This window comes from Gadus macrocephalus, chromosome 8 (genome assembly GCF_031168955.1).
Source record: "Gadus macrocephalus chromosome 8, ASM3116895v1".
Taxonomy (NCBI): Eukaryota; Metazoa; Chordata; class Actinopteri; order Gadiformes; family Gadidae; genus Gadus; species Gadus macrocephalus.
Genome location: NC_082389.1, coordinates 72,073 through 86,426, shown reverse-complemented (window position 1 = coordinate 86,426; position 14,354 = coordinate 72,073). Strand labels below are relative to the sequence as shown.

General features: G+C 46.8%; 1 protein-coding gene across 4 annotated transcripts in view; it reads left to right on the top strand.

Annotated features, from left to right (window-relative positions):
- The window catches only part of LOC132462342 (unconventional myosin-VIIa-like), a 42,200-nt gene extending 29,302 nt beyond the window's left edge, over window positions 1–12,898 (top strand). For all 4 annotated transcript variants that reach the window (XM_060057820.1, XM_060057822.1, XM_060057819.1 and 1 more), the window contains exons 33-50: window positions 212–379; window positions 1,608–1,713; window positions 1,877–2,003; window positions 2,546–2,712; window positions 4,058–4,239; window positions 4,495–4,610; window positions 5,507–5,667; window positions 6,055–6,208; window positions 7,245–7,400; window positions 8,240–8,345; window positions 8,565–8,678; window positions 8,930–9,017; window positions 9,409–9,509; window positions 9,914–10,099; window positions 10,472–10,588; window positions 11,185–11,268; window positions 11,817–11,933; window positions 12,094–12,898. In XM_060057820.1, the coding sequence (XP_059913803.1) occupies window positions 212–379; window positions 1,608–1,713; window positions 1,877–2,003; window positions 2,546–2,712; window positions 4,058–4,239; window positions 4,495–4,610; window positions 5,507–5,667; window positions 6,055–6,208; window positions 7,245–7,400; window positions 8,240–8,345; window positions 8,565–8,678; window positions 8,930–9,017; window positions 9,409–9,509; window positions 9,914–10,099; window positions 10,472–10,588; window positions 11,185–11,268; window positions 11,817–11,933; window positions 12,094–12,186 (2,343 nt within the window). In that variant the 3' untranslated portion in view covers window positions 12,187–12,898. The remainder of the gene's footprint in view (window positions 1–211; window positions 380–1,607; window positions 1,714–1,876; window positions 2,004–2,545; window positions 2,713–4,057; window positions 4,240–4,494; window positions 4,611–5,506; window positions 5,668–6,054; window positions 6,209–7,244; window positions 7,401–8,239; window positions 8,346–8,564; window positions 8,679–8,929; window positions 9,018–9,408; window positions 9,510–9,913; window positions 10,100–10,471; window positions 10,589–11,184; window positions 11,269–11,816; window positions 11,934–12,093) is intronic.
- The last annotated feature ends 1,456 nt before the right edge of the window (window positions 12,899–14,354 follow it).

Here is a 14,354-nt window from a genome sequence, read left to right as displayed (position 1 = left end):
GGTGGGGTCCTGTTGGGGTCCTGGTGGGGTCCTGATGGGGTCCTGATCGGGTACTGATGGGGTACTGTTGGGGTCCTGGTGGGGTCCTGATGGGGTCCTGGTGGGGTCCTGATCGGGTACTGATGGGGTCCTGGTGGGGTACTGTTGGGGTCCTGGTGGGGTCCTGATGGGGTACTGATGGGGTACTGTTGGGGTCCTGGTGGGTCTGCAGGAGGATGAGTACGCCCAGCTGGCTGCCAAGCACTACTTTGTCCAGTTCGGCGCAGAGAACACGCCCCAGAACACCCGCAGGGCTGTGGAGGATTGCATCACCAGCTCCCTCATAGACGCCAAGTCGCGGGCCAAGTGGAACCAGCTGGTCGGCTCCATACACGCCCAGGTAAACTCTCCCCGTCGCCATGACGACCCCCAGCGCTCCGCGTCTTTGCAAACCAAGTCCGCGATTGACAGGTGTCAAAAACGCCTATTTGATCGGACTGCAACGGGCGGTCATTGAGTTGAGTTGGAATCTGGTCAGATCTACATTTGGAGGATCTGTTAGAGGTTCTGTAGGCTCTGGATCTGTTAGAGGTTCTGTAGGCTCTGGATCTGTTAGAGGTTCTGTAGGCTCTGGATCTGTTAGAGGTTCTGTAGGCTCTGGATCTGTTAGAGGTTCTGTAGGCTCTGGATCTGTTAGACGTTCTGTAGGCTCTGGATCTGTTAGACGTTCTGTAGGCTCTGGATCTGTTAGACGTTCTGTAGGCTCTGGATCTGTTAGACGTTCTGTAGGCTCTGGATCTGTTAGACGTTCTGTAGGCTCTGGATCTGTTAGACGTTCTGTAGGCTCTGGATCTGTTAGACGTTCTGTAGGCTCTGGATCTGTTAGAGGTTCTGTAGGCTCTGGATCTGTTAGAGGTTCTGTAGGCTCTGGATCTGTTAGACGTTCTGTAGGCTCTGGATCTGTTAGACGTTCTGTAGGCTCTGGATCTGTTAGAGGTTCTGTAGGCTCTGGATCTGTTAGAGGTTCTGTAGGCTCTGGATCTGTTAGACGTTCTGTAGGCTCTGGATCTGTTAGAGGTTCTGTAGGCTCTGGATCTGTTAGACGTTCTGTAGGCTCTGGATCTGTTAAACGTTCTGTAGGCTCTGGATCTGTTAGAGGTTCTGTAGGCTCTGGATCTGTTAGAGGTTCTGTAGGCTCTGGATCTGTTAAACGTTCTGTAGGCTCTGGATCTGTTAGAGGTTCTGTAGGCTCTGGATCTGTTAGACGTTCTGTAGGCTCTGGATCTGTTAGAGGTTCTGTAGGCTCTGGATCTGTTAGAGGTTCTGTAGGCTCTGGATCTGTTAGAGGTTCTGTAGGCTCTGGATCTGTTAGAGGTTCTGTAGGCTCTGGATCTGTTAGAGGTTCTGTAGGCTCTGGATCTGTTAGAGGTTCTGTAGGCTCTGGATCTGTTAGACGTTCTGTAGGCTCTGGATCTGTTTGACGTTCTGTAGGCTCTGGACGGCCACGTGCCGCTCTTTACGTGACGTAAACATGTGGCAGCCCTTCCTACTGGTCCTGTGCTCATTTGAACGGGACTTGATCTGGAATTGGCCTCAGGTTGGATAACCTCTGACCCTCGGTTCTACAGGGGCGATATCGCAGCAAGGACGTTGCAAAGGCCGACCTCGTCGACTACGCCCGCCAAAAGTGGTCGCTGTTCTTCTCCAAGTTTTACGCTGTAACGATGCAGTCAGGTGGGGTTTTAAGCTAAGTTGTTTTTTATTCAAATCATGTGCCAGCCGTTTTATGAAAATTTTATTTAAAAAGAAAAACAATGGAGTAAAACGCAATCTCCATCATAGCACCACAGTAAAATAACTTAAATCCTGTAGCTTAAAGGGAAGCATCTTCTCCCAGGTCCCCCGCTGCCTCTAAGCAGGTTTGCTTTGGCCATCAACTCCACTGGAGTGTCCTTCATGGACGGCAAAGACACCAAGCTGCTGGAGATCCCCAACGTGGAGCTGACCGGAGCTACTGTGACCAGGTGAGGAGACGCCGAGCCCCCACCTCCGTGAGAAGGGCCCTGCATTACACAGGCCGGCCTCATAATGGTGGTTAGGGTTAGGGTTAGGGTTCTAACCCTAACCCTAACCCGCATCACACAGGCCGGCCTCATAATGGTGGTTAGGGTTAGGGTTAGGGTTCTAACCCTAACCCTAACCCTAACCCGCATCACACAGGCCGGCCTCATAATGGGGGTTATCAACAATTGGGATATATTTCCACCTTAGAGAATGTATGAATGCGCCCTTTTATATAATTTAGTAAAATGGTGACAACCTGGGTTCATCTTCCCAATAAGAGCCTATCCCTTTGACTTCACAGGAGTGCTTGGCTGAAACATGATATATTTTACATAATTGGTTCAGCCAAGCCCTCCTTTAGAGTTAAGGGGAAGGTCCTGCTGGAAGGTTGACGACGCTTAGACAATAAGTAAAGAACCCTTTGAGTTAGCTGACCAGTGACCAGTGGATCAGTGGGACCGTACCGTGGCAGTAACCTTAGGCTGCCCCCCCCCCCCCCCAGGGACTCCCGGCCTGTGGGGGGGTGCCTGAGGCTCTCCACCTTCCAGGACGAGTTCGTGCTGCGCTGTGCGGAGGCGGCGGAGGCGGCCAAGATGATCCAGACCAACCTGGAGGGGCTCCGGCAGCGTTCCCCCTACGCCGTGGCCATGCAGGAGCTGGGGCAGCCAGGTGGGGCGCGCACGCACGCACGCGCGCGCACACACACACAGAGAGCCGCACACGCGCACACACACACACACACACACACACAGAGAGCCACACACGCGCGCACACACACACACACACACACACACACACACACACACAGAGAGCCACACACGCACACACACACACACACACACACACACACACACACACACACACACACACACACACACACACACATACACACTCTTTACAGTGTTATGGTCTTTCCCTGTGAAAGCTGCTATGCTGAATATATTTTACTTACTTATTAACTCACTGACACTCAAGGAAACACACACACACACACACACACAGAGTGACACACACACACCTACACACACACACACTATACATGTACCATTCACTCTTTACTGCGTTATGGTCTAAGCCTTAACAGCCTTATTTTTGTGAAGCACTATGGGACCTTGCTCTGTGAAAGGTACTTTACTTGCTGACTTATTTACAGTTATGAGAAAACACACACACACACACACACACACACACGTTGTATAATTATACTGTGTGTGTTTTCTGTGACACGCATGTTTACTAAGCAGTTGAACACATTACCTCTCTGTAATCGGGTCGGATTAGATACGGTATCAGCCGCCCTGCTCTGTGAATGATTGTCTGTGTCTCCGTGGACGTCCTGTCCAACCCCCGCACACGGCAGGTTTGGGCCCGGATCCAAGCAGCGCGTTGGGCTTGGATCGCCGTGGTGAGGGCGGGGTACCCGGCCCACACACCCAGCCATCCCTATCGTCTCAGCGTGGCTCGCAGCCCTGTTATTGTATAGGGTTAGGGTTAACCCTAACCCTTTCGTCTCAGCGTGGCTCGCAGCCCTATGCTATTGTATAGGGTTAGGGTTAACCCTTTCGTCTCAGCGTGGCTCGCAGCCCTGCTATTGTAGGGTTAGGGTTAGGGTTAACCCTAACCCTTTCGTCTCAGCGTGGCTCGCAGCCCTGCTATTGTAGGGTTAGGGTTAGGGTTAACCCTAACCCTTTCGTCTCAGCGTGGCTCGCAGCCCTGTTATTGTATAGGGTTAGGGTTAACCCTTTCGTCTCAGCGTGGCTCGCAGCCCTGCTATTGTAGGGTTAGGGTTAGGGTTAACCCTAACCCTTTCGTCTCAGCGTGGCTCGCAGCCCTGTTATTGTATAGGGTTAGGGTTAGGGTTAACCCTAACCCTTTCGTCTCAGCGTGGCTCGCAGCCCTGTTATTGTATAGGGTTAGGGTTAGGGTTAACCCTAACCCTAACCCTATGTTATTGTATAGGGTACTTGTTGTTGTGAGTGTACCGGGGTGGTTGACCTCTAACCCGCCCTGGCAGACGACCCCAGCGTCCTGGTGTGCAAGCGGGGTGAACTGTTGGTGGTGGGGAGGGAGGGGGACTTCTCCGCCGCCCGCCGGTGGAACACAGCCACCAACAGCAACAGCGGCCTCAGCGGCACCGTCCAGATGAACACCATCCAGTTCCTGTCCACGCTGGACATGCCCAGCGAGGCCACCCTGGTACCTCCCACCGCTCATCTCCTCCTTAAATACTTGTTTTATTCTCTTTATCCTAGTTCTGTTCATTTAAAAAAAAAAGGAAGATATGGGGTTTGATTGTTATGTATTGTCCCGCTATACATGGATGTTTTAATATTATTATTATTATTATTATTATTTTAAATGTTAGTAGTTTAATGCAACGTTGAATCGATGTACCGGATACAATACCGCCCCCGTGTGGTCATACTGATGAATTTCACGTTGTCATTGAAGAATCTGCTGAATCCTGGTTACAACCAGCCGCGGGCGCTCGCTGGCCAGGGCCCCACACAGAGAGAGGAGGCCGTAGCCCCCGTCTCCATCAAAGAGTTCGCACTGGAGAACTTTGGGTAATTAATCAACCAAAAATCGATCCTGTAATCTTAATTGTTTACGGTGCTGTATTCCAACAATAACAACCACGTCAGTTGGATGTTTGTGGACCGTTTAATATGATTTATTAATATAAATATTATTATTGATTACTATCATGAATGATCACAAATGCGTATCGCTGTGTGACCAAATAATAAATAAAAAAATCGAAAAATGTTTTGTTAAAAAAATCCCCATCATTGATCTAATGGTGCGTTCGAGTATTCTCTGCGAACCGACTCGGATCTCGGATCTGACGCCACGCCCACACTTCAAGCGTTTTATTATTTCGCTCGGTCGTTGGAGGAAAGCATGGACGCCACCCGGAAAGCTGTTGTCGCGGTAGAATTGGCAGAGGACCAGGCGATCCAATATAAGTAGGCTATAGGCCATAGTCAAGTCAAGTCAAGTTTATTTCGATAGCACATTTAAAACAACAGTAGTTGACCGAAGTGCTGTACACAAATACAATATATTTGTGTACATAGGCAGAGATACGGACGCAGTAAGGTATTGCAGTAATAAAAAAAAAAAAAAGTGATTGAAATTACAATTTAAGCCACCAAAGTGGTCCAAACACAATGAAAACAGTTCATACTTCAAGTCACAATGGGCGCAGCCATCTTGAATTCTGTCTCGGAATTTCGCTCGGTCACCACTGAGTTCAACCGAGATGGCGAGATCGCCATCCGAGGAAAAGGGGCGTGTTTGTGCTTGTCGCTAGGCAACGTCCTCGGACCTCCGAGACGGATGGATATTAAAACGCACCATAAGACCGTTTTCTAATATCTTTTCTGATTGACTGGTGACATCACTGATACTAATATGAGCGCTAATATTATCAACCTGGCCCACTCTCTCTTCCTCCCAGTACCAGAACGGCAGGTAAGGACTTGAATCGGGTAGGAGCAACCCAATTGGCGTTCAGAGAGAGGCTGTGGGTCACTTCCAAGGAACCCCTCAAACAACCGCTGCTCAGAACTCTGACGAACAACTCGGAACTCAGCACGATAGCCTGCAACGCCTTCGTGGATATCCTTTCAATCACCTCAGTCGACTGCAGCGACAGCAACCCCTGTTGGTAGTCATTGGGTACTACATAGCAATGTGTTTGGGCTCTTCCTTTGTGGGTTCACAGTTTAGTGCTCTCAGTTAAAATAATGGAAGTCAACAGAGAGGGGATGTATGGATTTGTCAAACCAGCATTTCATTGAAAATATGAATTTGGACTTTTTTTTTAACTGTTGACATATGGTACCTTCTTGCCCTAGTTCAAAGCAACTAGCATATGCTTGCTAGTAGATATTTGTATGATAGATATACATATAGACAATAAGTGAGGGTGTTTTATTCTTGAATGGGCAGTAAAGGAGTGATTATACAACGGTCCTAGTCCTTGACCTTTGCCCTGGCCCTCACCCATCCTGAAGTACATGGGCGACTACCCCATCAAGCACGCCCGCAGCCCCATGGAGCTGACGGACCAGATCTTCGGGCCGGCCACACAGCATCCCGCCCTGCAGGACGAGATCTACTGCCAGATCATGAAGCAGATGACCAACAACCGCAACAGGTGTGTGTTTGTATGGGTAGGCTGGTGTTTGAATTGTGTGTGTAAAGTGTGTGTGTCTGTGTAAATAAGTGGTGTGTTTTAGGGTTCCTGTGTGCCTGTGTTTGGGTCAGTATGAGTGTGTGGCGGTGTGTGTGTGGGGAATGCCTGTAGGGGTTTAAGTGTGCTTGTGTTTGGATCGTTGGAGTGTGTTTGTGCAGGTGTGTGTATGTGTCTGTCTCTGCAAGTGTGTGTTTGTGTCTCCATGGTTTATGTACGGATTCAAGTGTGCCAGCGTCTGGATGGGAACCAGTTTGTGCGCGTGTGTGTGCGGGTATGTTAATGTGCTCTAGTGTTATGGTATGAGTGTATCTTTGTGCACATGCCCGGTATCTCCCACACACGGCCAGCGTCTCCAGTAGACTACTGTTGGATTCTTCCATTGTGTTGTATTTAGGGACTGCAGTCATCTCTAGATGTTTACCAACTGCTATACCAGAGTATTGACACTGATGACATCACCAGGTCTGATCAATCACAACATGATCGGGAACATCACCTGTCCACTCATCCCCTCGCTCCGTTATCTCTGGATCAATGCAAATCTCATTCTCTCTGTTTCTCCCTCTCTTCCCACCACTCTCTTTCCTTCCCCACTCCCCTCATCTCTCCACTTCTCTCTTTCTCTGTTCGCCTCCCCTCTCTCTAAAACTCTCTCTTCATTCACCCCATCGCGCGCTCTCTCTCTCTCTCTCTCTCTCTCTCTCTCTCTCTCTCTCTCTCTCTCTCTCTCTCTCTCTCTCTGTCCTCTCTCTCTCTCTCTCTCTCTCTCTCTCTCTCTCTCTCTCTCTCTCTCTCTCTCTGTCTCCCTCTCTCTCTCTCTCTCTCTCTCTGTCTCCCTCTCTCTCTCTCTCTCACTCTCTCCCTCTCCCTCCCCCTCTCTACCTCTCGCCCTCTCCACCCCCTCCCTCCCTCCCCCTCCCTTCATCTCTCTCTCTGTCCTCCCCCCTCCCTGCCTCCCCCTCTCTCCCTCTCCTCACTCCCTCCCTTTCCCTCCCAGGGTGAGCATGGAGTTGGGCTGGCAGCTGTTGTGGTTGTGTACCGGTCTGTTCCCGCCCAGCAATAGCTTGGCCAAACACGCCCACCGCTTCCTGAAGTCTCGGCCCCGGGACCCGCTGGCCTCCGACTGCCTGAAGAGGCTCCAGAACATTTTGAGGTCAGTCATCAGATTAGTACCGGATAGCATTTTATCAGATTACTCCTGGATTACATGTTATCAGATTACTACTGGATTACATTTTGTCTGATTACTCTTGGATTACATTTAATCAGATTACTCCTGGATTACATGTTATCAGATTACTACTGCATTACATGTTATAAAATTACTACTGGAATACATATTATCAGATTAGTACTGGATGACATGCTATCAGATTAGTACTGGATTACATTTAGTCTGATTACTCCCGGATTACATGTTATCAGATTACTACTGGATTACATGTTGTCAGATTACTACTGGATTACATGTTATCAGATTACTACTGGATTACATGTTATCAGATTACTAATGGATTACATATAATCAGATTAGTACTGGATAACATGTTCTCAGTTTAGTATTGGATTACATTTAGTCAGATTACTTTTGGATGACATGTTATCAGATTACTCCCGGATTACATGCTATCAGATTACTACTGGATAACAAGTCAGGGTTATAAGGAATCAGGTTTCTAATGGAATCAGATACTAATGGAAACATGGAATCAGATTACTCATGGAATCAGATGACCTCATTCAAGGCATCCTGAAGCACCTGACTTGGTCCACCAGTATTGTTAGATGCCAATACTGGTGGATCTCAAGGTTCTCTGAAGGTTCTCTCTGTATAAAGGTGTTATACAGTATGAAGCTAACCCTACGGTCCTTGCCTTGGTTTCTAACCTTGTCTTGTCTAACCCTAACCCTAACCCTGTCCCTAGCTTGGAGCCCAGGGTTAGGGTTAGGGTAACCCTAACCCTAACCCTAACCCTCTCTTGGTGTCCCTAGTTTGGAGCCGAGGCAGCACCCACCGCACTACGCAGAGGTGGACGCCATCCACAGGAACAGCACCCAGATCTACCACAAGGTCACCTTCCCAAACGAGGCAGACGAAGTGAGACCCGACAATGGCACATCGTCTTCTTCTTCGTCTTCTTCTTTGTCTTCTTGTCTTCTTCTTTGTCTTTTTTGTCTTCTTCTTCATCTTCATCTTCTTCCTCGTCTTCTTCTGTTGTATGACTGGAGCCCTACTTTGATCACCTTCAATGTGGGGGAGCGCTGTGTTATACAGAACATAATAAGCATGATACTGCTTCCTTCATGATCTCCTCAGCTGTTCGAGGTCACGTCCACGACCACGATCAGAGACCTCTGCTCCACCATCGCTACTCAGCTCAACCTCAGCTCCCCAGACGGCTACGGCCTCTTCATGAAGACAGCCGTCAAGGTGAGGCCCGCCAAAGGTTCAAACCCCGATGTTGGCGGCCCTAACAGTGGCTATCCCGACCGGCTGCCTAATGAAATGCATCCGAACAAGTATCCATGTTCTGGGGACCTAACTGCTTTCCAATTGCGACTTGGGACAGGAAACAAATTCTCCTCGCTGGTTCAGATTCAGTTCAAATAGTGTGAGTTAGTTAGGGTTAGTTAGTTAGGTTACCCTAACCCTAACCCTGTGTTTTTTTCTTCTGTGTTCAGGTCTCTAATCTGGACGATGAGATGTATTTCTTTGACAGCCTAAGACAGAATGCGGAACCCCCGAAGAAAATAAAAAAAGCCAAAGAGGGTAATGTTCTCCTCTTTGATTCACATGCAAGGGAGTTATGTTGGCTAATCGGTTAGCTTGGGCGCTGAATAGCAACACAGTTAGCAGGGGATACATACCCGATTGTGGTCCTAGTATGTTTTTTCCACATTGCTGTCCACCGGGTTTCTCCTCATCGTGCCGACAGAGGTTTGGATAATCAAGCATGTTATGGTACTTCATTCACTTAGCATGTAAGTGCACTCAGAGTTGTAGCATATTAGCATTTGGAGGTTGGCCTGCTTAGCATGCTAGGGTCCCTCACGTGTCCGTTTGCTTAGCGTTGTAGAGTAATACCGTGTAAGGCTACTTAAAGTGTCAGGGCACTGAGCATGGTACTTGGCGACATCCTTAAAGTTTGTTGATTTCCCAGCAACACCTTCTGCATTCCTGGTGTTCTTCATGAGGAAGCTTTGGTTCAACGTCATCCCTGGTAGAGACCTTATGGCTGACCTCACCTTCCATTACCCACAGGTATGGATGTCTCACATTCAACACTAATGTTTTTGAATTTCACTTTTGTATGGAAGTCTTACAATTAACATTTTTCTACATATACATCTCAATCCGCAGATGGAGGAGAATTTCTGCTCAGACGTTAAGACTGATTATTTAACTTAGAAGTAGTTCTGGTTTCAAGGATGATTGCATTATGTCAAAGTATACTAATAAAATGATAAGTTAGAATGAACTTTATTAATCAGAGATGGGACATTTAGGAAACGGATTATGTCGTTGGCTTGGGAGAGCTTACTACATTTTCTTGAACATCAAATAAATCGTACAACAAAAGGGACGTTGGAGGGAAGGGGGAGAAGCTGGGCCACGAGGTTCAGAGTGTGTGAGCCGGCCCTGACGAGATGCCCTGACGTCCCCAGGAGATGCCCCGGTATCTGCGAGGCTACCACAACTGCTCCAGGGAGGACATGATCGAGCTGGCCGCGCTGCTCTTCAGGATCCAGACGGACTCGGACCGCTCCCAGTTCGTCATGATCCCCAGGATGTTGAAGGAGCTCGTCCCAGATGACCAGATAGACCTCATGTCCAGCGACGAGTGGAAGAAGGTAGGGTCAGAGAGCGGAACAGAGCAGTTGGAAAGAGTTCAAAAGGCTTTCCCCCAGAGTGCCAGTGTAGAATAAGATGAATTCAGATATTCTGCCTATTTATTCCATCCTGAAGGATGTACTTCTCACAATTTCTCTGCTCAAGATATAACAATAATAATAAAAATGGAGAACATAAGTAAAACTATTTATTAGTCATCCCTGGTGGGAACCTGAGGTGTCACAGCTGAAGTGCACAACAGCAATAACGACGACACATGTTAGCCAAGTAACTGGTAGTATATACAGTAGCATATTCATCAAACATGTATCTTTACTCAAGTGAAGTAAACATATATTCAAAGGTGTGCGCTGTGTCTTCCTCCTCCGTAGAACATCATCTCATCCTACAACCAGCAGATGGGCATCACGGCCGACGAGGCCCGGGTCAACTTTCTGAAGGTCATCTCCTCCTGGCCCACCTTCGGCTGCACCTTCTTCGAAGTGAAGGTGAGCCATCAGCGTGCATTGTCCAGAACGGCGAAGAATAACCTAACCTAACCCTAACCCTAACCTAACCTAACCTAACCTAACCTAACCTAACCCTAACCTAACCCTAACCTAACCTAACCTAACCTAACCTAACCTAACCCTAGGGTGAACCCAGAGGGCCATGCAGACGCTGAATCCCCATGCTGAACTGTGTGATTTAGGGTTAGGGTTAACTAACCCTAACCCTAATCCCCATGCTGAACTGTGTGATTTAGGGTTAGGGTTAGGGTTAACTAACCCTAATCCCCATGCTGAACTGTGTGATTTAGGGTTAGGGTTAGGGTTAACTAACCCTAACCTTAACCCTAATCCCCATATTGAACTGTGTGATTTAGGGTTAGGGTTAACTAACCCTAATCCCCATGCTGAACTGTGTGATTTAGGGTTAGGGTTAGGGTTAACTAACCCTAATCCCCATGCTGAACTGTGTGATTTAGGGTTAGGGTTAACTAACCCTAATCCCCATGCTGAACTGTGTGATTTAGGGTTAGGGTTAACTAACCCTAACCCTAACCCTAACCCCCATATTGAACTGTGTGATTTACACCCCGCAGCAAACGTGTGAGTCAAGCTACCCGACCAACATGAGGATTGCCATCAGCAAAGTGGGCGTCAGCTTCATAGACCCAAAGACTAAGGTAACGTGTCGGGTGTGGACAGCGCTTACATTTAGTCCGTCAGCGCACACTTTCATCCAAAGCACATTACAAGAGAGGCTGAGGATAATGCAACTGCGTGCACTAAATGTCAAAGTAACTACAAAAAGCTCTGCATGAGCACGAAGGAAACTCTAGCAATCTGATGCTCTGTATTCAATATGACTGGTGTGTGTGAATGCCCCTCCTAATTTGTTAAGCGAACAGACAATGTTTTCAGATTCAATTGTATACGTATGTGTCACATTATGTTTGTTTTGTTTTTTCAATACTGTTTTTAGTTTTTTTAATAACGTATCAAGTAATGTTGGGCAGGATAATGAATTGGCTTTGACTCCCAGCCAAACGCGGGTTCAATCCCCGACATCCATATCCTGCCTGCAGACATCCTCGAGCAAGCCTTCCACCTTACCTGCTTCTTAATGACATGTACCTGGAATCAGTGAAGGAGGTCTCTGACCGCCGGCCCGCTGGTGGCCTTAACAGTAAATAGCAGTAGTAATGCGTTCTCAATAATGTCCACCTTTCAGGAGCTACTGGTCATGCACCCCTTTGGCAAAATCACTGACTGGCAGACCGACAACCACCACTTCCACATGAGCATTGGGGGATTGGTCCAAGGAACATTCTCCTGTGAAACCCCTCTGGTGAATACTGGTGGTGACACTCTGATATCATACTGATCTTTTTCCAAAGAATTGCAGCTAGCAAAAGTATCGGAGCCTAAATCATGTTTTGGTAAAATCCAACAGCTGACGTCGATGATATTGTACATTTAACCTGGTTCCTCTCTTTCTTTGCCCCCAGGGTTATAAAATGGAGGACCTTCTACTGTCCTACATCAGCATGTATGAGAAGGAACGGCTGTCCGTCTTACCGAGGAGCCAGATGTTCTCCTGAGGAGAACATAAAGACATGCTTAGGATTTATTTTTTTGGGGGGATTTTATTTGGATCCCCATTAGCTGATGCAGAAGACATCAACTGCTTTTCCCGGGATCCACACATAACATATAACAAGACAAGAAATCAACATACAAGACAACAGATTAAAAAAAACAGGAAAATAATGGATAACTAAACCATCAGCACGCAAAACAAACAAAAAATGACTTACTAATACTATCAACAATAATAACATAGCATGTAGCATAAAATACCATGGAACAATACTGTTCACACCACTGATTGATTTTTGAAGGCTCTACTGGATAACATTTATTTTCTTTGTTTTTATTGAATAATCTTATTTTTTAATTTCTACAATTCCATTTCAAGTAATTTCCGTGTAATCGTGCAACTATGTAAAAGGGATTGCTTGTTTGTTTAGTGTTTTATCTTAAATCTGCCATGCATTTATTTATATACCAGTAATTGGCTTGTCATTTAATTAATTCCTGTGTTATTTTCATTATATTTCAATATCTGTAACAAGTAGTAGCTATGTACATATAATACAATACCATAAAATATAACCTAAATGGTCCCTAAATGTTATATAATAGTCAATAGTAGTTATTTGGTACATTTTTACTGATGTGTTTAAAACTATCTAACAAACAAATGAGCAATGAGTATGAAAAAAATAAAAATGCACATATTTAAATTGCCAACACTTTCCTCTCTATGCTTGGTTTTAATGAAGAAACAGGATAAATCTGAACATTATAATACAAGGCGTATTTGTATACATCCTGTCATAATGGATTGATCATATTTAACCAAATGTATTTGGGTTTCAAGAAGAGATAAACTGTACAATAGTCAATGTACGATTCTTGGAGAGCTTCAGGTTGGTTTGTTTCCACCCACGTACAAGCACGTCTTTTTATAAAGGGCAGCCAACTCTTGCTTTCCCCTGGACATCTTAAGCTCTGCAGGAACATGTACCTACACAGCCACACACACATGCACACTGTAGCCTGCATTGCAATATGCTGATAATGGAATTCCAATTTCAAACCTGAAGTGACATGATAAACGTGTGTGTGTGTGTGTGTGTGTGTGTGTGTGTGTGTGTGTGTGTGTGTGTGTGTGTGTGTGTGTGTGTGTGTGTGTGTGTGTGTGTGTGTGTGTGTGTGTGTGTACAGTCGACCACACTACGTGGGGCATGGCCTGCTTACACACTCCCTCATTGCCTGTCAAGACGATTGCTCTGTTACTATGGAAACCGAGCACCCTCGCCCCCCCCCCCCCCCCCCCCCCCAAAAAAAATACATCCAGGTTACTATGGGCAGGTGCACATGGGGTGCAGCCTGATTGCACCTCAATCTGCACCCTGATGCAACACGGCTGCAAGTGGAATAACGGGCTGATCAAACCCTCCCATGCATTTGACGCCCATTGTTCAGATGCTCTGCTAGGCACTGTTCACAGAGGCCGAAAAATGCATTAAGCTTGACACAATCCAGCTGGGCCCAGTGTACTACCAGCCTATACAATGCTACTATTTATTACTTTAGTAGGTTTATCTCTACTCCTTAGATAGCAGTATCTATTATTACGGTTAGTATTAACTTATTAGTATATTCTTCTTTGGCCGTTTTGGATGAAAACATTTTAATCTGCGAGCAACTAGTTTGTTAAAACGTGGGTGAATCTGTAAAACGTCGAAGTCCAAACACGCATATCAATCAACACTAGTTTGTTTGAATGCAATTGAAACGAGAGGAGGTGAATATGTAACAGTAGGCTCGACACCAAGTGAACATTGTGGTCACCTTTCCCCAGATGAATGTAAAAGGCTGCACTGCACCAAATTTGGAACAAAAGACCTTCCATCGCAAGCCACACATCACCGTCCCACCTGCGCCGTGCACTCTCTCAACAACTTGCCTCTCAGCCCGCGACAATAGCATACTACCAAGGCAAGACCATGGCCCCACCTAAAGAAAATGGCACTCGTGCGCATGTACGTGGCCGCGCAGGCGCACACGCACGCACGCACACACACACACACACACACACACACACACACACACACACACACACACACACACACACACACACACACACACACACACACACACTTAAAAAAATATAAATACGTTGAATGTAGGACCTGCCTAG